Genomic DNA, 27498 nt, shown 5'->3' with positions numbered 1-27498 from the left:
CACCCATTGTCCAAACACCGCCTCCGCTGAAGCAAATGAGACTAGATGATAATGTCTGATAAACGGCGATGGTGAGGCCCAGTTTGCAGCTCTACAAATGTCCTCCACTGATGCCTGAGTTGCCCAGGCGGCAGTAGTGGAAGTACCACGGGTGAGCCGTGATGCGATGTAGTACGGCTCTGGAGTGCTGCTCGTAAGCTAGGGCTATGCCAGCCCTCAACTACCTACCAATCATAGCTAGTGAACCTTTCCTGCTCATTGTAGCAGGCTGAAAAGACAAGAAAAAACTCTCAGTGCGCCGGCAGTCAGCTGATCGTTTTATGTAACAACGCACTGCCCGTCGTGCGTACAACTTGTGCCATCTTTTCTCCGATGGATGAGCAGGGTGAAGATAAAAGTCCGGCAGGATGACCTCTTGTGCTGTGGAACCATGTATTCACTTTTGGAAGAAAGGACGGGTCGAGTCTTAGAATGATCTTGTTCAGTGGGATGAGGCACCGGTCTGGATGGACCGAAAGAGCTGCTAGCTCTGAAATTCTCATGGCCAATGTTATGGCCATGAGAAAGGCTACCTTGATGGTAAGGAGCTTGAGAGTTACTGATTTTAGTGGCTTGAAGGGAGGACCGGTGAGGGCTTGAAGAACAAGAGAAAGGTCCCAGGATGGGTACCAGTGTCATACAGATGGGCGTAGATTGATAGCCCCCCTGAGAAAACTCCATACCTTAGAATGGTGTGACAGAGAACTGGAGCCCTTGACAGGTAGAACAGTAGCAATGGCCCCCACCTGACTCCTGAGTGCTAGGTTCTAGGCCCTTAGAGAGACCATGTTGCAAAAAGTTCAACATCTGTGGGATGATAGCCAAAGGAGCATTGATGCATGCAGCTATGCACCAGGTGCAGAACGCCCGCCAAAAAGTCTCATAGATATGGGTGGTGGAAGCACGTCTCCAGGCCTCAATGATAGAAATGGCGCCTCACTAAGAAATCCCTCTCAAATTCCAGGTGGTTAACTGGAGCCATAATGGATCTGGGTGTTCCAGCTCCCCGTGGCTGAGAGAGATTTTGTGCTCTGGTATCCTCCATGGAGGAAGGATGGACAGACTGAGCAAATCTGTGAACCACGGTTGTTGTGGCCAATGCAGTGCAATGAGGATGAGGTCTGCGTTTTCGGCGATTGCCTTCCTGATGACCCTTAACAGAAAGGGGAGGGGAGGGAATGTATACAGGAGGCCGGACGGCCAGCAACTGCAGAGAGCATCTGCACCCTCTGCCCCTGGGATCCAAAACCGCAAAAAGAAGCGTGGCAGCTAGGTGTTCTGTGGCATCACCAACAGGACCACTACTGGCTGGCCGAACCTTTGGATGATGTGGAAGAGGTCCGGATGCAGGTGCCACTCCGTATGGTTGATCGTGGCCCTGATCAGCCAGTCCACTTGGCCCTGCCTGATATGTGCTCTGCCCGCAGGGATAGTAGGTTGGTCTCCGCCCAGAGGCATAGACATTTGGCCTCATGCCTCAGCGTCCTTGAGTGGGTGCCACCCTGACAGTTCACGTGTGCCTTGGTGGCTACGTTGTCCATCATCAAGAGGACATGACGGCCAGCAATGCAGTGAGAACACTGTTTTTCAAAAAGATGGTTGGTTTTACCTGAACAGTAGTTCTCTGTGCACTGCAGGAGACTCCATGCATGGGTTATAATTCTGTCTATTAGCCCCGGCTGGCAATGCGGTAAAAACACTGTTTTTCAAAACCAGTATATTATCATCTCCCTTCTACCTTAACCAGTCAATGCTTCTCTATTAGATTTAATATAGATGGTCCTCATGTTATGACCGTTCGTGCAGCGCCAAACCCGGGAGACTTACAATGGGCCCTCGGAGTCCTAAATATTGCAGCATTACCTCACAGCTTCCCACAAGAGAAGCAGTCAGGAAGTCGGAAGTCACAACCACATGACATTCTCCCTTAAAGAAGCTCAAGGTCCTCATTTAACAACAGCAACCAGAACTGCCAAAATTCCATTGTTAAGCAGCACAGTCATGTGACATTACACTTTATGGCTATGTGACTTAGTGATAGAATTCCCAGTCCTAATTATTGCTGTAACCCAAGGACTGCCAGAAAGCCAAGACTATTAAGGCTTAAGCAGATAACATTCTCAATTGAAATGTATCATACATATAATATAGAGCTAAAATAGGACCATCTAGGCATCCCCCTGGACTTTTCTGCATAAAATTTATGGCATTCAAGTTAAGGTAAATAGAAACAAGCTTAGCCCGTCTTATATTTGGAGCAGTTAAATTAAACATTCAAAATATTTCTTTAAGCAGTGAGGAAATAATGTTCTTCAGAAGACCTTGTGCAACTTGATAACATGATAGCAGTGTTCCAATATTTGAGGGGCTGCCAGAAAGTAGAAGGGGTCAATGTATTCTCCAAGGCTCCTGAAGGCAGGACAAGAAGCAATGGATGGAAAGTAATTAAGGAGAAAATCAACCTAAAAATAAGGTGAAATTTCTGGCGGTTAGAACAATTATTCAGGGCTTGCATTCAGAAGTTGTGGGTGCTCTATCACCCCGTCAAATTGTGGGAGGTTTTTAAGAAGAGATTGGACAGCCATTTGTCTGAAACGGTATAGGGTCTCCTGCTTCAACAGCAGGTTGCATTGGAAGACCTCCAAGGTCTCGTCCAACTCTCCAACAGAAGACCACTCTGTTACACAACTCCACAGCTGCAAAGCCAACCAACTGTGTATGCATGTAAATATTATCCAAGACTCATCACAGTGAGTCTTTTGGAGACTGCAGCTATTCTTTAAGAAGACATGGCTTCTTTAGGCCATAGATACTTGCAAAGCATCCTTCTGAATGCTTTGCCAGCTCTAGCAACGTATCATTAGCTATTTTCAAACAACATGCTAAACTAGGTGGAACAGGCACTTGTAGGGTTAGACAGGATTAATATTAACTTTAAGTAGGATAGTTCTGGGTTGAAGGAACCTCTCATTGGGGATGTTACACAAACACCTAAAAAATCTAAAATATAATTATTTATATTTTGAAATAATGAAAATAATTCATCTGAAAATGTTATTTCATGTTTATTGGAGTCCTCAAAGAATGGTTTAAAAGGATAAGATACTAGGGTATTTTTTTTATTTTTGAGCTGTCATTGTAAGAAATCTGAATTTTTTTTTAACTCATATGATTTGGTCTTCTCTAGGTATAGCCTTACTTTCTTTTAAATTATTACATTTGTGTGAATAATTTTCAGATGAAATAGTGGCAGTCTCTGATTTATGGCAGTAATGGCACCTGGTCATTACAGTCACAAGTGGTGATGTCTTTTAAGCAAATTGGCTTTGCTTAATTGACCCTCACTCCCTGGTCTCCCTGATGCAGTCATTAAATGACCACATGAATCCTTAACTGGAACACGGGGTGTCTTAGAGATGGAGACCTAGCACAGGCCCAGACTCACCTATCCTGGGCTTCTCAAGACATCCCCAGCCTCAAGAAACCCCATACTCTGCTTCCTATCTACAGGCCTTGTGGCTGCTTCCCTACCCCCCCCCCCAACCCGGTACTTGCAGGGCTCAGGCCTCCTCCTCACCACCCATCACGGACTTACCTTTTGAAATACTCCTGAGCTCTGGACCTTCCACAGTACTGCACAGGCTGTGTTAGGGAAACAGAATGGATCATTAGGTTATGTGGCCACCTGATGTGATTTAAGGAGTGACCATCATTTTCCCAGCAACAATTAAATGAAGCCACACAGAAAATGGCAAAAATGGCACTTTGTCACACCACACAGCCATGTGACAAAGTGATAGGGGAAGGTGCTTTGGAACCAGGTTGTAAATAGCTTCTTTTATTGGGAGGTGGGGGTCTGCCATAACTCTGAATGGCCATTAAGCAACTGTCATAAAGTGAGGATTACCTGCATTGTACCTCTAATATTAATGCAATATAGAACTATATTCCTAAAGCTTCACAAATCTATATTCCTATAGTTCACAAACCATGCACAATTTTGGCTGAATCCAGGCTGTGACACACACAAAAAAGAGTAATTTGTACCAACATGGAAAGAAGTCTTTCCACACTCCTGGTTTTAAGAATGAAATCAGAGTAATAGTGTGCTATTTTTGAAAAATGAGAAGATGAAATATTATCTTACTATATTATCTAACTGAATAATACCCAATACCAATGGTTATTATATGAATATTTGCTCTTTTTCTCCCATCATGAAAACAGCCATCTGGTTGCTTTTATCAAAATTTGTCAATAGATTTTCCTAATAACAAAAACCGGCAGCTATTATTTCCCATTTTAATAATAACAATAACATACCAAGGATCTTACACTCCATAGACTGCAGCTGTCCAAATTTCAAAATGCTTTGCCCATAATATTGCAGTAAACATATTTTGATCTTTTCATTTTAAATATTTTTAGAGCCTTCCATCTAAGGATCCATTACATGCCTGTGATAACTGTTTATATTTCACTTACTTTTTGTCTTATTATTTCTATATCACAAGAATTATGGACCAAAGTTTTATGCAACTGAACAAACTAATTAATGAATAACAGTTTTCCAATGTATTGTTTCTCTCTCTGTAGCTCTACCTACCTATCTACCTACCTGCTTCTTATCCATTATTATATTTATACTTAACTCAAGGCAGCGAACATAACCAATTCTCTTTCCTCCTACAAATCAAGGAAGCTTGTCTAGATTGTGACCTTGCTTTTTAAGGTAGAACAAAACTCTACCCAGAATCAAAACCGGTATTATCTTAGAATCATTTAGCTTCTTTAATATCATTAAACCCATTCTGCTTTCTTTGCATTTGGTGTCAATCCGTTTCTTGACATCCAAATCATGACAACCTCTAAATGTAGGTTCAGGACTTCCACTGCCGTTACCATTTGGTTCCAAATGGGGATGCAGTACTGGCTATTCTCCCCATTATTGATTTTCATCTCATGAGGACAGATGACCTTCCCAGATACTTTATGTAAATGTTGATCAAAATGGAGAAGTCTGGATGATCTCTTGGACATTCCATACAGAAGTAGCCCAGCACTTAACTTTCCTCCTCCACAACCACTGATGGGAATTATATACTAAGAAGGGAGTAAAACTATCCCAAGAGGGTGTCCTCTACTCCAATTAATTTGCTCTTGTCTTCTCTTTGCATTGCTTAGGCATCTTCTTCCAAATAGCTGTACTATGGCAAGGAAATCCCAAGGATGAACAGTTAGGAAATAAATACTTGAGAGCAATCCTACTTGATTTTTTCATCACCTTAATGTTTCTGATGTCAAGTAGCACCTGAAAGAACTGCTTCCAAATTACTGGAAAGTTTTCCCAAGCACCACCTGAAAGTCCAAAGGGCCCAGAGCAGAGATCTTAATCTGCTCAATGCCCCTCCTCCAGTGGATTTCTGTGGATCCTATCCACCACGTAGTCACAGAGAAGTGATCTGTCCATAACAAAAGACTGAGAAAAATATTTCCCACCCTAGAACATGTCTTATCTCCCCTGAGGAGAAAATCAGATTTAAAGTTTCCACCTAGCATTGGTTAAACAAATGATGACCTGGAATAAGCCTGTGTAGGGGCCACCCTGAAAATCCTACGCCATTTTTGACCTTTGACCCTCTGAAATGAAATTAAAGTATCCATAACCCAATAACCTGGGTAAATCTCTAACCAATGAGGTTGAGCTATCTAGGCAGGGAATTGCTGTGGAACTGTGAAGTCGTGCTCTCTGCAACCAGAATGATCTAATAAGATCAGCTCTTTTCCCTTGCTCTGACATCCAAAAATAAAGAGGAACAGTCTGCTGGCTCTAGTTTAGTCAGCTCAGCTTACGATGAAATGCTACTGGTTTGGGCCTGTTTGCCCCAACCAGTAGTAAAAACAAATGCATAACAAAGTAAAAAAAAAAGTTCTGAATATCAGATGTGCTGTGCTATGGTTGGAGCTTTTTTAAAAACTTTTTTTTTAGCATTTGGGGGTCATTTTTGTTTCCAGGTGGCTTTCCTGAGGCCTGCTAGGGCAAAACAGGGGCTGGAGGGTGCTTAGAAAGAGAAAGAAAGAAAGAAAGAAAGAAAGAAAGAAAGAAAGAAAGAAAGAAAGAAAGAAAGAAAGAAAGAAAGAGGGAGGGAGGGAGGGAGGGAGGGAGGGAGGGAGGGAGGGAGGGAGGGAGGGAGGGAGGGAGGGAGGGGGAGGGAGTAAGAGAGAGAGGGAGGAAGATTGGGAGGGAGGGAAAAAGGAGGAGGAGGAAGGACCACAAATCTGGCAGTAGACACAGCTTCAGAGGATACCTTGAAAGAGAACAGCAATTCGGGCTGGAAGGGACCTGGTGGTCATCTAGTCCAACCCCTTGCTCCAGCAGCACATTGTTAAAATGAGTTTCTGTCTTTTCACCTCCCAGTCACATGACTACATAGCCATGCCACCCAGTCACATGACTCCCACAAAGCCAGTAAGAATTTTTTTTAGATTTCACCACTGGCTCAGATGGATAAGCTAAGAGTGTTTCCTATGGAGGAATTGAATATAATACAGGATAAACACTGTTATGATCTTGCCTGGTTAATCTGACTAGGATGTTTCCATTGTCAGAAGGTCAAAGTTGCTTGTAGTGCTTCCAGATTATGTTATGTACTCCTCTAGATCTGTGAAGGGGCCCTATCCCCTTGTTTAAATGATCTGCAAACATGCATTTCGATTTGGCCCAGCTTTTCACATTAATGGTTTCAGTATTTATCTGACTGTTAATTGCCACCGTATTGCTTACTTTCACAAATTCTGCTTTATTTTAAATTTTAGTAGGCATCCTGAATGCTTGCCTGGAGCAGAAAAGATGGGACATTGCTGAAATAAGCTGACAGTTCCTGTTTTACCAATCTACACGAACTTGCAAATATTACCCAGCTATATAAACTACAGCAATTTCACTATTTTGCTTTCAGGTAAGTGAATGTTTTATGAGTGGGCATGCCCGCCCTAAAAACCATTTCGTATAAGTGCACACAATGTTGCCAAAATTCCAAATGCGACATCTGGCCCCAACCACTTTGTATTCCAGCCATTACATTCTTGACTTTGGGATGTGCACTTACACCTGAGATAAAATTTTATCATCTGCTGTCTACGAACTCTAGAGGTAAGATTTCTATTAAAAAGCAGTACATCTTGACCCTTTATAAAATGATATATCACTAATACTCTTTCACCTCTCAATAGGAAATCCATGCTAGGAATTTTTTTTTTAACAATGCATAGTTAATACTTTAAAATTAAGTCCCCAGAAGAAAAGGAACTGAAAAAAAAAATCCCTCAACCCCCAAAAATATATTTAAGTGTTAAATTACAATATAGAATAATTTTATTAATGCTATTAGATTATAATACAGGTAGCCCTCAGTTTACAACAGTTCATTTAGTGACCATTCAATGTTACAACAACACTAAAAAAGGGTCTTATAACCAGGTTGGTTCTGGCAGGCACTACTGCCGGTTCGCTCGTGTGCGCGCTGCTTGTGCATGTACAGTGCAACCAGATGGCAATGCCCATGGAGCCGCCTGGAGAACCAGTTTGGGGGCATGGCAGGCCTGGGTCGCTACTGGTTCCAGCAACCCAGGGTGCCAAACCACTACCGGTTCAGCCAAATCGGTCCATACCCGTAGGAACCCACCTATGACCGTTTTTCACAGTTACAACCTTTGCAGCATCCCATGATCATGTGATCACAACTCAGAAGCTTGGCAACTGGTTCATATTTATGCCGGTCACAGTGCCCCGGGGTCACATGATCCTCTTTTGCAACTTTCTGACAAGCAAAGTCAATGAGGAAGCCAGATTCACTTAACAACCAGGTCACAAACTAATCAGCGGCACTGCTTCATTTAACAACTGTGGCAAAAAAGGTTGTAAAATGGGGCAAAATTCACTGAACAAATGTTTCACTTAACAACAGAAATTTTGGGCTCAATTGTGGCTTTAAGTCAAGGACTACCTGTAGCAGTGGTGGGTTGCTCTTACTGTCGCCACTGGTAAGCTGATCGCGGTCTGTTCGTGCACATGCCTGATGTGCGCTGTGCACATATGCGCAATCCACTGCCCCGCGACAACTAGCTGCTTGTTGGGGCTCGCACAGGCACCACACACTGTGCACTTTTGGCATAAATACAGCTATAGAGAGTGGGCGGGCAGGAGGGCCAAATGAGCCACCATACCGGTACACTCTCAGCTGCTCTAGGCCATTACCAGTACGGATGTATAAGGCCGTAGCCGCAGCAACCCACCACTGACCTGTAGACATATCCCTGACTCTAAATTCTTTATTTGTTTTGTTTTTCCTATTCCATGATAGTGGAAAAGAAAAAAGGGAAAATCTCTCAAACACAAAAGTATAATGAGATCAAACAGTAGCAATTTAAATAGGCATGTTATCTTTTTGTGCCTAAAAACCCAAAGTAGCCATTTACCTTTGAGAAAGAAAAAAACCAAACTCCGTTTTTAAGGCAATACTTGCATTAGGCCAACAGAAGCTTAATAAAATGGTACATCACACTAAATGGTTAAACATCAAGAAAAACCGGAAAGGATCTGCACTGTCTGAAATGGTATGTTTTAACCTGCTTACTTCCCAATATGGAATCATTCTGGATCAGAGCAAAAATGTAGCTTGCTAAAAATAACAAACAATGATGAGAAACAACGAAGCCAAACTACATACCAATGGGTTAAAAGAGGAATGTTGTGTGTGTATGGTTTTCATAGTTCTTATAGTTCTTTTAAAAAAAGAAATGTTAACATATTACATTTTATACTACCACCTCAGGTAACTGTTCACATGAATAAAAGACTTTTTATTTCTACCAGACTCTGCTCCTTTAAAGACCTTCAGGGTAAATACTCAAAATATATTTATCTCTTAAAAATTGACAATTGTATTTTAAAAGACAAACGGTATGCTTATTACACTTTTACAAGAGAAAAGCCATTATTTTAACTGATGGAGCTATATGCAGAAAAACCCTTATGGCTGCAAAAGGCACCAACTTACTAAGACAGCACTGAGGTATGCAGTCAGAACATGGATTACTTTGTTGAAATATCTAACATGATACTAAGACCTGAGGCACATTTTAGCTTCATTCTGGCTTCCGTGTGTTTGTGTGTGTGTGTGTGTGTCTGTGTGTGTAAGAGAGAACGAGAGAGAAATCAAAGGAGGAAGATTTCTTGGTTTTTCAATGCTCTCAGTGGAGATCAGTTATTTAATGCCGTATCAATTTGTTGAGATAATATCTCTAATTATACAAGGCAAATATATTCCTAATACGTTGAATTCAGATCTCCATATTTTCTGGAAAGCAAAATAAACTTAGGATAGAATACACTCTAATTTTAAACACCTGTGTATTAGATCACTTTAGTTTTGTATGTATTTTTAAGATAAACAAGTTCCCTTAGATGTACACTTATACATCAATAAAATTTAATTCCAAAGTACAAGGGTCTCATTTTGACTTTTCTTGAAAATCACTTAAAAGTAAATTTCTACTTCTTCAATATTTTTAATTTGTGGTTTTTTTTGGTAATTCTATATAGTCTGCCAAGATATACATATACATCAGAATACTTAATCAAAGATGGGGGAATATTTTTCTTCATCATATAGAGATCATTCATGAATTAACTACACAAATTGAGGGATTGTGAGTAATATTATCAATCATGATAAGACACTGATGAATATTCCAATCATATCATCATACATTTTAGGTACACTTCAGTAATGTAGAAATTGAACCGTAGCTGATAGCGACCCAGTCATACTGTGCAACTATTGCCCCAACCAATAAATATAAACTTTATATTATCATACGACTCAAAAACAAACTCAAACTACTGCGAACCTCCCTCAGCGTGGTTTAGAAATGAATGAACAAGGAGAGATACTCTTGGCAAATACTTTTTTTTTTAAACCTTGTAACTGCTTTAAATAGATTTGTTATACAATTTCATTTTCATTCTGAATCCAGTAATTACAGACAGTGAAGTCACCATGGCATCTAATGTAGTTAATCCAAGGATTGGCAAACTGGTGACTTATTGGATTTTGGACTACAAAGGTTCTAAAGTCATTCCCAAATGGCCAGAAACTAAATAGGTCAGGCCACACAATCTGTTTCATTCCCACAATCTCCCTACTCCCGAAGACAATGATCTTATTCTGACCACAATATCCAAATTCCTCTCATCCTCATCTGTTTACATTGATGACAAAATTGTCTCTGCAGAGATGCTGCTTTGCAGGGCCTTGGACAAATTGGTCAGCATTTGAGATTCGTGGGAGCCCAGAATTTTAAAATGGTTTAGACCAGTGATCCCCAACCCCCGGTCCGCAGACCGGTGCCGGGCCATGGAGTACCTGGCACCGGGCCGCGCAGCGGCCAGGGGCCATGATCGCTGCAGCGGCCGGGGGCCATGATCGCTGCAGCGGCCGGGGGCCATAGTTTCTTTCTGTATGCAAATTAGGGCTAACTGGCACAAGGGGTGTTACTGGACCGCTGGTGGCACTCTGACGTCACCAGCGGCCCACCGCCCCCCTGTGTCCAGCGCCGCCCTTCTCATTCCTTTTCAGCGCTTCAGCGCTGGCCGATTCCTGAAAAAAACCTAAGAGCGCCTGCGCAGCTACGTAGGGCTAGCGTAGACAGCGCTAGTAGCGTAGCCTTGCACTTTATATTTATGTAATTGTATTTTATTTTGTAAGGCATGTTTAAATACAATAAAATAAAAGTTGTTTAATCAAAACAATCTGATATATAAACAATCAATGTGTCGTCGCGAACAACGCCCCCCCACCCCTGCGCGCGCTCAGCGGGCCACGGTAAAATTATCAAAGGCTGACTGGTCCGCGGCGATAAAAAGGTTGGGGACCACTGGTTTAGACCTATCCACCCTATAACAAAATATCTGCTCCTAATGACTCTGCTTACTTCAGTCTAGGATCCAGTGGTCAGCCAAATCTGATACAGATAGTCCCCAACTTATGACACAACTGAGTCCAAAATTTCCATTGCTAAGCAAAACAGTTGTTAAAGTGAGTTTTGCCCTGTTTTATGACCTTTTTTGCCACAGTTGTTAAGTGAATTGCTGCATTTGTCAGTTATTAACATAGTTATAAAGTGAATTAGGCTTCCCTGTTAACTTTGCTTCTCAGAAGGTCACAAAAGGTGATCTTACATGATCTTGGGACACTGAAACTATGAGAAATACGTATCAGTTGGCAAGTGTCTAAATTTGGATCATGTGACTATGGGGATGCTGCAATGGTCGTGTGAAAAACAGCCTTAAGTCACTCTTTTGTTGGTGGTGTAACTTTAGACGGTCTGTAAAAAAAGGTTGTAAGTCTAGGACTACCCCATCTGTCTGTCTGTCTGTCTGTCTGTCTGTCTGTCTGTTTGTTTGTCTGTCTGTCTGTCTACCTACCTACCTTACATACATACATACATACATACATACATACATACATACATACATACATACACGTATATATATATATATATATATATATATATATATATATATATATATATATATATATATATATATATATATATATATATATATATATATATCAGTGGTTTAAAAAAATGCCATTACTAAGAAGAAAAGTAGAAAAGAAAGGGAAACAATCAGAAATGGGTTCCTACCCGTTCGGCCCAGTTCAGCCGAACAGGTAGTAAACTTGGTGGCCTGGGCCGCTGGAACCAGCAGCGACCCAGGCCTGCCATGCCCCTGAACCGGTTCTCTAGGCGGCACCATCTTGTTTTTATCTTCTGCGCATGTGCACAGCAATTTTTGTTGTACTGTGCATGTGTATTCAGTACGCATCAAGTGCATGCGCTGCACGTCCCTGAGCAAACCGGCAGTAGCAGCAGCCAGAATCCACTTCTGAAAACAATGAACTGTCCAGAAACTTGTTACTGTAATATTGTTCAGCTTGAATCTATCTCAAAAGTACTTTTTATATGTATGTTTTCACCAGCAATAAAATGTCCAGGTTTAATGAGATAAGAAGAGTACTGAATGTCAATTTTAATCTAAATGCCATTTACACATCTACTATACCTTTTGGAGTGAAGTCACTACTTCCCAGACAATTGGACGAGGCTGGCATTGGACAGTCTTTGGGAAGTGCCATTCCCAGAGTTTTCCAGAGAAGGTAATTCAAAATGGGCCCTCAACTATAGAAGCCAGCAAATGAATGTTTTATTTAGAAATTATACATGTATCAAACATAATCAACTCTAATCGGTCTTCAGATGTGAAGCGTCCTATTAGGTTGCTGACTCCTTTCAAAGCCAATGTAAACCTACATTTATCTGTTTCTTCTCTAGCAGAAGAAACAGATCCTATTCTCTATGAGAACTGCTGATCCATGAGAATCATGGATATCAGAAGCAATAGTATTCATTTCTTATCTAAAGAACCTGATAATAATATGATTACATATAAGAACAATCTTGATGAATTTTGTCTGATGCATAATAATACTGTCATACAATCTGGTGCTTTAAAGATTTCTGCCCAATTCTGCCCAATAATTCTGCGGGGAGGGGAAAGGGAGGGGCAGAAAAATAAGAAACCTGAAAATTATTCAGGAAGACCTCAATATAAGTTTAACATTCACTTTGAATTAATATGCTTTGTGTTTAATAAAAATGTTGGCAGATGGTAGCTTTTCAGTTAAAATATGACAAGGTTTCTTTACATTTTTTTATATGTAACCTCCCCTACACATTTCCCCTTCAAGGTTTGTTGTTCCATTTGTACAGTTTGCACATTTCTTTTACAACAAAGTATAACTCCAAAAAACTTTTGGGTAATTACTGTAGGTTAGGAATAACCCATTCTAACTGGAGTTCAGGACAAATCAGTGCAAACTATGAATGGAAAGCAAAACATACTGGCAATGCAAACTTCATAAACATTACAAAGCAGAAGAAACTTCCTGTTATGCTAGAATTTTCTTTATTCACACGACATTTGAAATTAAGAAAAACTGGTTTAACAACAGAGATTGACTCTAAGGTGTTTAGGTCAAAAAGATAAGAAGATTTTACCCTGGAAATCTAACAAGGTACAAAAATATTTTAAGAACACATTTGCCACCTGGCAAGGAAATACAGGCAGAGAAAGTTGATTTATGTCTTCACGATTAATGCATTAGATAATATAGGGATAATCAAAAACGGATATCTTGATAACATTAGAAAGGTTATAATAATATCAATATATATATTTTATGTGATTATTTAAGCATGGTTCTCTTACTCCTAAATTATAGGTGCTGTGTAGAAATGAATTCTGCCGATAATACAGATCTAAGGATCTGGCTAGATTACTAGCTTATTTGGGGCCGGGGGAGAAGGATATTACAAGAATAACCCAATAAATCACGACATCACAATTGCTTGCATCTATCCCAACTGAGTTTAAATCGTGTTGGATCATTCAAAGACGTTTCTTATGGTTTTTGTCCTTGTCATAATTCATATTGGATGGAGTCTATTAGTTAAAGGTATTTCTTTATTAAGTCTGAGAACTGTGTCCACTTAGTCATATCAGCATCAATATTAAATTGAGTAATTTGAAGAATCACTACATACTGATGAGAGCCTTTTGTTACATGTCTCTGAGCATAAATGATATTAAGAACCATTTGAAAAAGTATATATACTCTTAGCTCATTAAACCTATTTCTGGAGCTACAACTCAGAACTCTTACATATTTATAGTCACTGCTGACATGGGAAAGTTTTGTTGATTATTTTTTTTAAAGCTGTCTTAATAAGAAAATGAAAGCTTTGTGATTTTTATTTTTCAGACTTCAAAAGATTTGTTTTTTAGATTTTGAAAGATTCTAGGGAATTGTTATGCTTTTTTGTTAAATGCATTACATGTGCCATCTATATAATGTATATAGGTATTTACCCAGCCATAAAATGTAATGAAATCATGCATTACTATTCAGTGTTTCTACATTTATTATTTTCAGTTGCTGTACTTTATCATTTTAAACTGTCTTGCATTTATTTTATTTCTATGTTGTTCAAGGGTTCACTTATTTTCAGATAATCAAGATTCATGGCTAGATATTAAAATAAACTATTATAACTATTTTTCAACATCACAATAACCTTCAGCAGTAATTCTTTGGTGTATACATATTCAAGGATGTATCCCATTTGTTCATTCCCTGAGCCTCAACTAAAACTTTGCAAATTACTTTAAGAATTTTGTGCATTGGAATTTCATTCTCTTTGACAACATCTGAAAAGAAATAATGGTCTTAAGGTAGTGGGCAATGTTCTCTAATGGTTTTATTGTCTCCTGAGTAGGTAGTTCCAATGGATGGTAATGGGCAAAGAGTAGTCTGTTCAGTAGTTGCTCAGTTGAGAGGGGATAACTTCCCTTTTTAACATTTACAAAGCTCCACTAGAATAAAGAATTCATCCATTTGGAGTGAGATATCACCAGTATATTGATAATATGCTAATATATTGAGACTCTGGAAAGAGCGCAGAGAAGAGCAACCAAGTTGATTAGGGGAATGGAGGCTAAAACATAAGATGAACAGTTGCAGGAACTGGGCATGATTTAGTCTAGCCAAGAGAAGGACCAGGGAGACATGATAGCAGTGTTCCAATATTTGAGGGGCTAACACAGAGAGGAGGGTGTTAAACTATTTTCCAAAGCAGCTGAAGGCCAGACAAAGAATAATGGATGGAAACTGAACAAGGAGAGATTCAACTTGGAAATAAGGACAAATTTTCTGACAGAGCAATCAACCAATAGAACAGCTTGCCTTCGGAGGTTGTGGGAGCTTCACTACTGAAAGCTTTCAAGAAGAGGCTGGACTGCCGTCTGTCAGAAATGAGGATCTGCTTGAGCAGAGGGTTGGACTAGATGACCTACAAGGTCCCTTCCAACTCTGTTAATCGGTATCATGTGCGTGTGTGTGTGTGTGTGTGTTTTCTGGTCTTGTTGTATTCGGGTCTTTCCCCATGTAAGACAATCTTACATGGGGAAGGACCCGAAGGACCCGAATACAACAAGACCAGCATACCTACACCAGTGAAAATCTACGAATGTGTGTGTGTGTGTGTGTGTGTGTGTGTACAGTATATATGCGCGCACACACACATAGACACAGATACACACACATATATATATATATACTGTATATAAGAAATGAAGCCTTGAAGCAGTTCTTAGAGGCTGTCAGAGCCTGGATGAAAGAAGCTGACACTGAGTCAGGAGAAGATTGAGAATTTTTTTTGTTCTAATGGAATAACATGTGGATACTTCCAGACACATAGCTACTGTCAGATAAGCCAGAGAATATGCCTAGAAGAGTCTTTGCTTATCTATGGACAATGAGTCAGTTATGCCTTTCCAAGATAAAGAGGCCCTCAAACCCTAGTTACCTTTTACATAGACTACTACAAACTCGTGGAATTATCAGCAATCATCCTCTTGCCTCTGAGCTAAGCACTAACTACCTATAGGCTTCTGGATTCAGTTCAAAGTAATGGTTTTGACATATAAAGCCATTTATGGCTTGGTGCCCAAATATCTCTAAGGTTGTTTCAAATAGAACCTATTCTTCCAGTTCACACAGCTGGAGATGCTGAACATCATCACACAAGATATTGAGAAGACTGAGACATATTCAGGGGCTTCTGGGAAGAAACGGTGAACTGAAAGTAGCTCCGCTAAAAGCAAATAATGAATATGCAAATAACCATCCAAGAGTATGAACTGCATAATTTTCCTTTATGAGATTTAGAAAAGAGGCTTGTACTTGATAGGTTTTGAAGACTTTTGTGAGAAGGGACAAAAGAAATTGACAGAAATCAGGTTCTAGGACATTATTTGTAGGATATCAATATCAAGACTGTTAAAAGGAAGGGATATAAAGTTGGTTTATTTTATGAATGTTCAAATAGATACATTATCATTTCTGGCATCCCATAGTGGACTTTTGCTAACAAAAACTGAACAAAGCTTAAAAGATTTATTCATAGATAAGTGATGAGATATGGGAAGAAGAGATTTTTTGTTGTATTTTAAGAGAAGGTGATAAGGTACTGGTTTTTTAAAAATTTGTGATGAAGAGGGAAGTAAATACTTTATGTACTTTTCTTTTTCTTTACAATATTTTTTTCTTTTCCATTTATTCTCTTCTGTACTTTCTATACTCTTCTGCACTTTCTATTTTCTGTTTCTGTTTTAGTTTGTATTCATTTTTATCTTTTCACTTATAATGTTTAATTACTATAAAAAAAGAATATATAGTTCATGCATCTCTATGGTGGCTCCTACCCTCTGGGTCATCAAAAGATTCAAGGGGTGCCTTGCTTCCTGATATTTAAGAAGGCAATGGAAAAAAAAATCAGGAGAGTTTTGGATTATGTGATCTTATTGTTGAGAAGCACCTACAGGTAATCCCTCAGTAATCCTCAGTTAACAATGGTAATTTCCATCACTAAGTCATGAAATACAATGTCAGGGGACTTAGTGGCCATCCTGGCATTTCAGGTTGCCACCATTAAGCAAATCCCACATTGTTGTTAGATATGTCACATGATTGCCATTTGTAATCTCGTTTTCTTCCCATTGACTTGACATCCATATTAATTTTCCTGAAAATTCAGACTATTTAATCTACCTATGTTTCCAATATTGTTCACTTACTTCGACACCAGGAAATAACTGAATGTATATTATCTACTGATATCATCTTCCATAGCCTACATTCATACAAAACTGCTGCCCTACATTATCAAGGATTTTAGAAAGCATTAAACTGTTGGACTATAAAATATTGTGTAGAAGCACCATGACACATCATATGTAATACCTTTCACTCCTGAACTTTTGAAGATAGTTCTTCATATTGCACCATGACATAATAATGAATAATTGTAAGTCAGGAGATTTAAATATATGAGGAACATACCTTTTCTCTTCTACTCAGCAAATAGTAAGATTCGTGCTAAGCTTAAGGGAAGATTTAAATCTAAAGAACAACAGATGGGTTACTCAATGTGTATTTTAATAAGGCATCTATCTGCTTAAACGCCAGTCTATTTTTATTATCCTTTAAACTATTCTTTTTTTTGAGGTTTGAACAAGACTTTCTGACAATACCAAGAGAAGCCTGTTTTCCTGATTATTTAGGAATAAGCTCCATCTGCATATGTTGAAGATGATGAGAATTTAATTGTCTCCAAACTGAATATGTTCTAACTTGGCCAAACAGAGAAGAAAAGAAAAAAGCTATTTTGTATTTTTTTAAAAAAAAAACAGAATTATGTAAAATTGGCCCAACATGAAACTAGGGGTATAACTTCACTTTCAAAAGATGACAATGTATTAGAAACACAACAGAAGCCAGGATACCAGAGCATGCAACTTTTTTTAAAATGTAAACTTGTGTGTGACTCACTTAATATCTGCTTTCTTTAGCAAAGGAAGTTGTAGTACCAATTTTGGTTATAAGTCTTAAGGTCGAAGTTAAAGGTTCCCCTCCCACATATGTGCTAGTCGTTCCTGACTCTGGGGGGCGGTGCTCATCTCCATTTCAATGCCGAAGAGCCAGCGCTGTCCGAAGACATCTCTGTGGTTATGTGGCCAGTATGACTAAACACCGAAGGTGTACAGAACACTGAACTACTTATATTCCACTCATTGGGGCTACAATTTCACTTATGTATGTCCCAAAGCTCCTTTCTGGAATTGAAATCAAACTGCTATGTATTTATTTATTTGCTTAGTTACTGAATTTTGTCTGCCACCCGTTAAAGACTTTGGAAGCTCGCTATTACATACTCCAGAATCAACGATGGATTTTTAAAAAGCTCATCACAAAGGCAGTTAAAGCCCAGAACTAAAAAGCAGGCATAGTCCAAGCATTTATTATTGCTAATTATCACCACCTCCACCACCATCACATGTGATCAAGCAAAAATTATCTCATGGAAGACCTACAGATACTAGTAAGCAAATATAAAACAGGTGCTTAGTTCCTCCCTCAAAATTAATGGGACCTTCAATGTATTAATTGCAGATGAACTACCACAACCACATGCTTAAAGACAACACCAACACAAAACTATGTCATCTTATCTACTATCAATATCAAAATAAAAAGCAGTATCATTAGTTCTTCATAATGTTGAACTGGTTAAATGATTTTATTTTATTTTATTAATTTGTCCATGTTTCTGAGTGCTATATTGAACAGAACTGCATGACAGATTGCAAGTTTGATAATTTTAAATAAGTTTACAAGGTTCTAGAACTTTCTTTTAAAATACAGGTTATTTAACAAATTGGGATTAAGTTATTTTAGGTCACAGTAACTGTGCAGTAAACTAATGAGGTGTATGCCTATGAGATATGTCTGATTAGCTTAAAGCAACTAGCTCTGGACAGCTTGGGCTGTTGAACTTGAAGGAACTGAGATAACACTGCAACACGTTGGAGGGTTGTGATGGAGAAAAAAATGCATAATATTATGTCATGCATAGTCCAAGAAAACAGAATGGTTTCAAAAGCCCAGCAAATAAAAATCCTCACTTAATCACCTCCTTTATAATATATATATTTGGCAGCTTATATGACATTAGAAGAACTAAAGCATACTCAGTGAATAGACACTTTGCATTTTAAATAAAGAGTCTAATTCTGCTTTACACTTGCAAAACATGACCTAATCAAAAACTCTTTCTACTCTTGGGATTAGAAGCAACATGTGAGAAGCCTAGATCACAAAATAATTAATCTCAAACTTGGACAACCAATATATATTGATCTCATCACAGAGAAATGAGAGTTATTTGAGAAGCAAATACAAGTATCAAAAAAATAAAATAAAACAGGAAAATATCATCAGTTTCAAAAACTTTTGCTTAAGAAAGCTAATTAAATGCAGGATTGAAAATTGTGGCTAGTTATTATCATGCTCAGTAACTGTTTCCAATAAATGAAAACATTGTTTTCTGCTTTGCTTTCTGTCTTTGTATGCTAACTGTAAGGGACAGGATGACAATTTATTATGGATATGTCCTGCTATTTTTCTCTGTATCGATTTTATAGGTTTTTCATATGGTCAGACAACTAATCAATAAAATGTATTGTTGTTATTGTTGTTGTTGTTGTTGCATGCATCCTGTAAGAGGAACAAAATACAGCATTGATTTAGAAGGGTACTGCAGCTAACTCAATGTTCAATCCAGGGGTTTGATCCTGAGTGGCTCAAGATTGACTCATCCTTCCATCCTTCCGAGGTCAGTAAAATTAGGACCCAGATTGTTGGGGGCAATATGCTGACTCTGTAAACTACTTAGAGAGGGCTGTGAAATACCGTGAAGCGGTATATAAGTCTAAGTGCTATTGCAACTTTGTTGTTACATAATTCACTGGTAGTTCTTGTTGCAAAGATTCTTGTTTCCTAGAGTTGTGGGGGAATAAAATACTGGACTGTGTTTCATTCAAGGGAAAGGATAGAAAAGGAATAAATTATAACTTTCACGAACTTGGCATCTGAGGATTCCTTCTCCTTTCCAATTTATTATTCTTTTTGTGTTGTGTCTTTCCATGGTGCAACTATAAAGCTAGGAAGCAACTCTGGGAGTCTTATCTGAGAAGTATATAAAATAAGTTCTAATAAATAAATTTCAAAAATCAATACATACACAGATGTCCTAAATAGTAAAAGGGCTCATTTTCTTCTTAGCCAGATTTATTGGGCAGTGAAAAGTCTGACATACATTACAAATAAAAATAGAAAACATTTAGTAATGGGAGATGAAGACATAAAACATAATACAAAAAGTCCATCAGTTGAAACATATGGGCTCCTTAAGTTAAGAAATCATGCTTTGGACATGCATAGGTAGGCTGATTATTTAAAGTAATAGTTAAAAATAGTAACTCTTGAAGCTAAATTGAACTGATCAGAGGCAAAAGCCAAAATTCTGGGATAAAATGAGTCCATTCCTTGGGTCTCAAATCTTCCAAGCAATGTACATGAAAAACATAGAGAATTATCCACAGCAGCAGCCAATAGAATTTTGCTGCTTGAGAAGAATGACTAAATATTTTCTTTGTTATATTCCATGTAGAGCAGCTGATCACACTTAATAGATGAATTTTCTTTCAACACTGGCCCAGAGACAGCCACCACCATAGGGGCAATGCATTAATTTAGGCAGAACCAACCAAACCAAGCATGGAAGATATAACTTTGTCCTCCAAATGTTTTGCTACTATTCCCATTTTGACCCCAATATCTGCTGCCTGAAAACCATTATCTAATTCTGCCTAGTAGGAGAAGTTATCTTCCCTATTCAATAATAGGATTATCTTAACCCACAGTTTATTAAGACTGAATTGTTTTGAGCTAACAATATTAAGAGAATATTTAGTATACTGGGAGAAATTGTTTGAATACAAAACCCAGATAGAGATTTTCCTAGAGATACGGATATTTCAAATCTATTCTAATCTGGCTTTAGGCCTAGTGATATTTTCCAAACAGAATTGTTAGATGGGATCTGGCTGGTTAGGAGGACCTCCATCACATTTCCTTTTTGCTTTCTGGCCACTTTTGCTTGACGTCTTTAAGTTTTTATTGTTAGTAAATGAGCCAACCTATCTACAAAGTTTATCTTTAGAGATCTATCTGTGTAGCCCAACCCCAACAGAAATATACTTAGCAGGGTCATGGGAGACACTTTTTTGGACCGATGGACCTAGATCTAGAGTTTCCCTCCTGTCTCCTCTTCACACCTTTTGCAGGATAGCAAAATCTTTCTATTTCTAGAAAGGCATTTCATTTAATTAAAACTGACCAGTGGAAACACTGTGCCCTTGATAAAAGATTAACTTCAAAACGCATTGGGTCAACAATAAAACATGTTTTACTGGCATATGGGAATCCTCCCTTTTGGTTCTCTCGATATATTGCCTGACCTTACACAGCTTGTTATGTTTCAGATAAAAGTGATGTCTTTGACGCCAAGGTAGATGTTGGAAGACTAAAAGAAATTCTGCTGTTTGGACAAAAACAAGTCTGTTACTAAGTCCATGGCTGGCTCAGGAATTCTGGGAGTTGAAGTCCACAAGTCATAAAAGGGCCATGGTTCACCACCCCTGCCCTAAGAGCACAACCATCACAATCACCTCTGCTCAAAGCTTCCTGTATTTTATTCTGCATTTTATTCACAACCTTGCTGTGAAATGTTCTTCAATCAAGTACCTTAAGACTGAAACTGAAGACATTCTCGGAACTACTGGGCCTGTCAATCTTTTAATCAGGATGTTGTCTCTGGGTAACCTCAGAAATTACTGAATTGTGTTATGACTCAATCTGAAACTCCACATTTAGCATTAGAAAGGTGTTCATAGCTCTCTTTACCTGTAATCAGCACTGACTGGTACATTCTGCATGAAGTAGAGAGCTGCAGTCCTTGCCCTCCAGTGCCATTTCTTTGCCGGAAGAGTAAAAAGGATGCAGTCTCCTATTTCTTCCTGGAGAAGATCCATGAGCTGCTTATGTGAACCTCCATAAAAAGCTTCAATTAGCAGCACGGTCATTTTCTTGTGCGTTTTCCAAATTGTTGGAGAATCTTAAAAATAAAATACATAAATTCTAATCAATATTAATAAAAAAGCTTGGATGATAATTAGTTCATTTTTAAAGGTGTCATACAGGATCATGATAAAAGCAGAAGTACATGACAAGAATTCAGGCAGGGAGCTCAGTTTAAAGGGATTCAATCTTTTTGTTTCATTAATAAGTTTAATTTTAAAAAGACTAATTAAAACTGCAAGCAAGGCAAAAGGAGAATATCTATTAATCAAAGTCAGATCTCATTAAAATTTAGGATACGGTTAATAATTTGGTCATATATGCAATGTGCTTGAAATTGCCTAGGCTTTGACTTTGTCTCAGTGTTTCTCATTTATATACACATACAGTCAATTCTCAACTAATGACCATTCGTTTAGTGACGAGTACAACTTATGTTGGCACTGAAAAAAACTGACTTATGACTGGTCCCCCCATTTACAATTATCACAGTCGCCCTGGGGTCATGTGATCAAAATCCAGCCACTTGGTAACCATGTATTTACAACAGCTGCAGCATCCTTGGAGTCATGTGATTGACACTTGCAACCTTCCCAGCTGCCTTCCAATAAGTAAAGTCAATAAGCAAAGCCAGATTCCCCTAATGACCACATGATTCACTTAATGAAAGTGGTGATTCATTTAACAACCATGGCAAAAAAAGTCTCACTTACTTGCCACTTCATTTAACAACAAAAGTTCCAGGCCCAGTTGTGGTCATAAGTTCAAGGGGTCTCCGTGCATATGTGTGTGTGTGAGAGAGAGAGAGACAGAGACAGAGAGAGAGAACATGCGTGTGCGCAGGTACTGAGAAAAAGAGTGGTATCCATAAACAAATTGACTTCATATTTATGAGGTCCGTAAAGGGGGCACACATAAGTACACTAACGTGCCTATCGTCCCTGTCATTTTATTTTTATATTATTCGTGTTTTTGTTTGACAAATTATAAATAAATAAAATAAATACAGAAAACACAATTTATTTGATTTTTATAGATTTTGCTCTCTAGAAGACATCACATAAATGTAACGTTTAAAGTACAATTCAATCAAAATAAGTTTTCATATTGAGTTCAATAAAAGAAACTGATTTAAAGGAACTATGACAGAACAACATAAGGGTCTGTCATATTAATTTATCCGTAGAACATCTGCCTCTAAAGTTAGAGACAACCAAAAGTATTTTTCTCCAAGCAGATAATTACTATACTATTATATATGGCTGGAAGTAAACAATATTATACATTAAGGAAGCTGTTCACACTTCTAGTCAAAGAAAACTAGAAAACTAAGTTAGAAACAACCATTAGGCAACTATATATAGCATTCCAAAGTAACAAGAGGAGGAGGGAAGAGAACAACATAAGGCCACTACTTTACAGATTATATCAATATGCTCTACATGGGGCTGCTCTTTGCTCAAAGAACTTCAAGTGGTCCAGAATGTAGTCACATGAGCCATGATATGTCTATATGACACTTCTGCCATGTAAATTAGTAATTATCTGCAGGCATCAAGGTGCAATTCAAATTGTTAGTTGTCATCTGTGAAGCTCTTAATGACATAGGGCTTCGTTACCTGAGAGATCAACTATAGTGTCCACACATCCAATACAATCTGATAGAGCTGTCGATGTCATCTGATGAGACCCAGCAAATGTGCCTTCTTGGTATTGAATCTGCCCTCTGAAAAGCAAGCTCCCAGAGATCCAAACAGCCCACTCCTGCTCTCTTTTAGATATGGTCCCTTCCCTTAAGCTTGATTTAGAGTTACCCACAATTGTATGCTGGCATCGTCGCATGTCTATGCTTTGAAGGGGCTGATGGGTAAGTGTAGGTTGCAGATAGCCGACACACAGACCTCCCAAAATCCTACTGCAGGTTGTGTGGCGGTGTGCATCCTACAGGCTGATTTGTTGATCCAACTTTCTGTTCTGTGCTTTGTTGTTTGAGCGCCCCCTAGACAGAATCTTACATTTGCACAAATATAAATGCAACATCTATGCAACCATTCCCAAACGACAGATGGGTACGTTCCCTGATGTGCGGCAATGAAGAAGTGTAATCCAGGCTTAAGCACTGAGCTAAGGTACAGTGTGGGACCATGTGGGGATGGTTCTGTTGTTACCGTATCAGCTGTCTCTCTGTTTGGATATCTTTTGGGCTTTCCTTTTTTATGATTTCGATTATTGAAATGATTTTTTTATATCATGCTCAAAATTGCTCTGAGTGGGCAACTTAGAAATGTGATTGACTAATAGATAAATGATAGTTAGATAAATGGAAGGACAGACAGACACACGCACGCACGCACGCACTCACTCACTCACTCACTCACTCACTCACTCACTCTTGGGTGATGAACTGCATCAGCTCTACCTACTTAAGAGGCATTTTCCTAAAGTGATATTGTTACTTTTAAAGAACGAATAAACGAATCGTAATCTTGTCAATGTGCACAGACCAATCAATCTCAGAAGGATAAAAGACGGAAAGCAAAAAAAAGAAAGAAACAATATACACTGCTATGAGTCCTTGAGGAAAAGACAGACAGAAGCATACCCACTACATAAATGTAAATCCGCATTGTGCATGATTAATGAAATAAAAAGAAAGAGTTTGGTATAAAGTAGTCAATCCTGATCAAAACTACAACCAACTGCAACAGGGGCTTCACATTCACGAACTACTGTATTCATTGGACAGGGTATAAATCTATAAAGAAATGCCAAAGCTTAAGTAGGCCCTCCCAATTTTGAAGAAGATCATTCCAGAGGCTTCACACTCTGTGACCAACTATCTTTAGAATGCCGCCTCAGCTACAAATTACACTTTGTTACACAGCTATGTTTTAAAAGGCAAACTCAAGATCAGCCAGGGCACTTAAGACCAGATGCCTGTTCTTGCAATCTGAGGCATATCTAATCACAAAAATGGAGAGAAGTCCATTTCCCCATCCCATTGCCAATCCATATCAATTCTCAGGAGTAATATAAACCCACACAGATTAGTCTTGTATTTTCCTTGATTATTATATTTTTGAAAACCCCACAGTTAAATGATATATATTTTATTAGCAGTAAAGACCAGCAGGGTTAAAAAAAAAAAACGTAAAACATTATGTTTGGCTTTTACATTTTGCTATCATCACACACCATCATAAATTATTCTTGCTTTCTTATTTTATTTCCTTTGACCTAGCCAAGTTAAGGTAAATACACACCATGTAGTCCTTTGAGATCTGGAAAAGCCACTGATGATAAATGGCTTGAGAACATTTACCCTATCAGATGGAATGCAAAGCTCAATTGGGTATAAATCATTTCAGGTATTTTAGCCATTTCAAAAAACAAAACAAAAACCCAAGTACTAGAACAACGTTACCACTTTCTCATTACAAGACTTCATCTCTCAAGGGTGCCTCTTTGGACCCAATAATTCTCCATGATGTACTAATGGTTTGATTCCATTCTCAGGAGTGCATCACCATGTAGCTTGAAAAATTCACGGGGCCTACATTACGTCATAGTTGTTTTCCCACCTCAGAATACATGTTACTCTGATGCTCAAATAGATGTGAGCAACTCAGCAAACAACAAAAACATAACAATATTTTGGTCCACGGAAGCAGTTTGCTTTTAATTCCACTAAATGGCTCCTACTTTTCATTAGGAGATCCTCAGCCGGCATTACCACCTCTCCTACCTTATGTTAATGAGAAAATGAGAAATATTGGTGATCACACATTAATGCCCATAATTTCAGTCGAAATCAAGTCTCACTCTAGACGTAAAGTGACCAGATTTTAAGATGGGTAAAGCGGGACACCATTGACGGGGGGGGGGGGCTTGGAGCACCTGAGCTGTATAAAAAAAGAAAAGAGAGGGCTGTAAAAGCACCATGAAGCGTTACCCCTGCTGCCGCCTCCTCCACCGTGCTTTTGAGGAGCATGGGGCCTTTTTTTTCCTGCTCCCGCCCCCTCCGCCGGCTTTCTACTAGCTCCTGCGGCCTCGTGGCTCCTCAAAAGCACGGCGGAGGCGGCAGCGGCGGCAGGGGTAACGCTTCATGGTGCTTTTACAGCCCTCTCTGAACAGTTTACAGGATGGTAAGGGGAGGGAGGCGAAGGAAGGAAGAAAGGAAGGAAAGAAGGGAGGGAAGGACAGAGGGTAGGGAGGCGAACGGGAGGAAGGGAAGAGAAGGGAGGGAGGGAGGAAGAACCCGGCTTTCCCGAGAACAGTCTGTTCTGGGCCGGGGAGGGTGAACCAAGAAGTTTAGACGGGACTTCGCTGATAATTGCAAAGCAGCCTTCCCCCGATTGCCTTCCCCCAACCCTTTCAAAATCCACCCCCATTGCCAACCTCTCCCAACCGGATCCCCGCCTGCCTCCCCTTGGCTCACCCGGACCAGGTTGCTGACGGCGGCTTGTACGGCATGGCTGCAGGGAGAGCGGCGCCTGAGAGAAGCGGGGGAAAAAACTTCCGACGGCTGAGCTGCTTGGCCCGGGACCGAGCATCCTCCTTGCTGCGTTGCCGCTGCCGGAAAGTCCCCCCGCCTGAGGCCGCCGGACGGCTGTCGCAAAAACATTGTGCATCGGCGTGCGCACACGGAGGTGAGGGAGCCTCACCCCTCGTCGGGCGCTGCAAGTAAGCCGAGCGGAGGGAGGGAAACCACTGCCCTCTAAAGGCCACATTGGGAATGACACTTCAGAGAAATAAAAGCTTTTTTTTTAACTGCATCCTTTTTAAAATTGATGATTCGGCGTCTTTTCTTTCTTTTGGAAAATCGGGACTTTTTGAACACGCCGCGGGACATGGGACAAATTATTAAAAATTGTGACTGTCCCGCCAAAAGGGGGACATCTGGTCACCTTACTCTAGAGATAAAACAAAATATAACTAAAATTCCCAGATGAAAAACCCTTCCCCTTCCCCCAATAACCTCACCACAAAATAGATTATTCTGACTTTAAATAACTGATATGTATAATTACTTCACTGGTAGCATCCAGAATTCCTTCATTTAAATTTCCTGGAACAAATTTGATCATTTAATTTTAAAAAAACCTTGAAGTTTTATAAAAGATTAAATTCAATCTACATGGTTTGAAATTTCTATATTTGCTGAAATATGTAAATGGAAACAAATACTAATTGGCATCTCCAATTTGCAAGAACTTCAAAATAATAATAAGCTGGAAAATAACTCTTTTATGTTTTAAGAGTTAGGTACAAAACCAAAAAAACCCGCAAATAAACATAATGCCCTCATTCAATTTCCAAGGAGTTTATTAAAGAAGATACACTTGTTCTTTTAGATGTACATTTTCAAGGGTGGTTTTCACAGATGCCAGCCTAGTTTTGTCAAATCAACAGGCAATGCTGACAAAAGGGACAATGAAAGATACACATCAAATTTCAAACTTCTTTTGATAAAATAATTTAACAATCATCCAAACCTCAGAGTATTTTAATATTTAAACATTTAAATATTTAAATGCATATTTATTCACTAGGGAGTTCTTCAGTTATAGGGAACAGAATATATAGTTTCTGCAATGGTTAAAAGCCTTCACATAAGAAACTTGTTCTACCATGAAATCTATAACATGCTCAGTTCAATGGCTTTAGTCCCTGACTAAAGGAATTGTAGGCACGTAACATTTGGATCACATTACAACCTTTGTTGGTCAAAACACACATTGCTGTGCTAGGAAAGAAAGGGAAGAGTAAGAAGCAAAATTCCCTATCTATGATC

The 27498-nt window shown here is 39.1% G+C and overlaps 1 protein-coding gene across 6 annotated transcripts in view; it reads right to left on the bottom strand.

Annotated features, from left to right (window-relative positions):
* QTMAN (queuosine-tRNA mannosyltransferase) overlaps window positions 1-27498 on the bottom strand; it is a 245334-nt gene that overhangs the window by 148777 nt on the left and 69059 nt on the right. For 4 of the 6 annotated variants that reach the window (XM_087710877.1, XM_087710840.1, XM_087710867.1 and 1 more), the window contains one exon: window positions 21531-21741. The exons of the other annotated variants lie outside the window; for them this stretch is intronic. In XM_087710877.1, coding sequence (XP_087567003.1) covers window positions 21531-21709 — 179 coding nt within the window. In that variant the 5' untranslated portion in view covers window positions 21710-21741. The remainder of the gene's footprint in view (window positions 1-21530; window positions 21742-27498) is intronic. 6 annotated transcript variants of the gene reach the window in all.

This window comes from Thamnophis sirtalis, unplaced genomic scaffold (genome assembly GCF_051295495.1).
Source record: "Thamnophis sirtalis isolate CommonGarterSnake01/CBP01778 unplaced genomic scaffold, rThaSir2_p1.2 scaffold_1, whole genome shotgun sequence".
NCBI classification, from domain to species: Eukaryota; Metazoa; Chordata; class Lepidosauria; order Squamata; family Natricidae; genus Thamnophis; species Thamnophis sirtalis.
The sequence above is the reverse complement of the archived record's forward strand: the minus strand, read 5'-3'. Positions and strand labels throughout refer to the sequence as shown.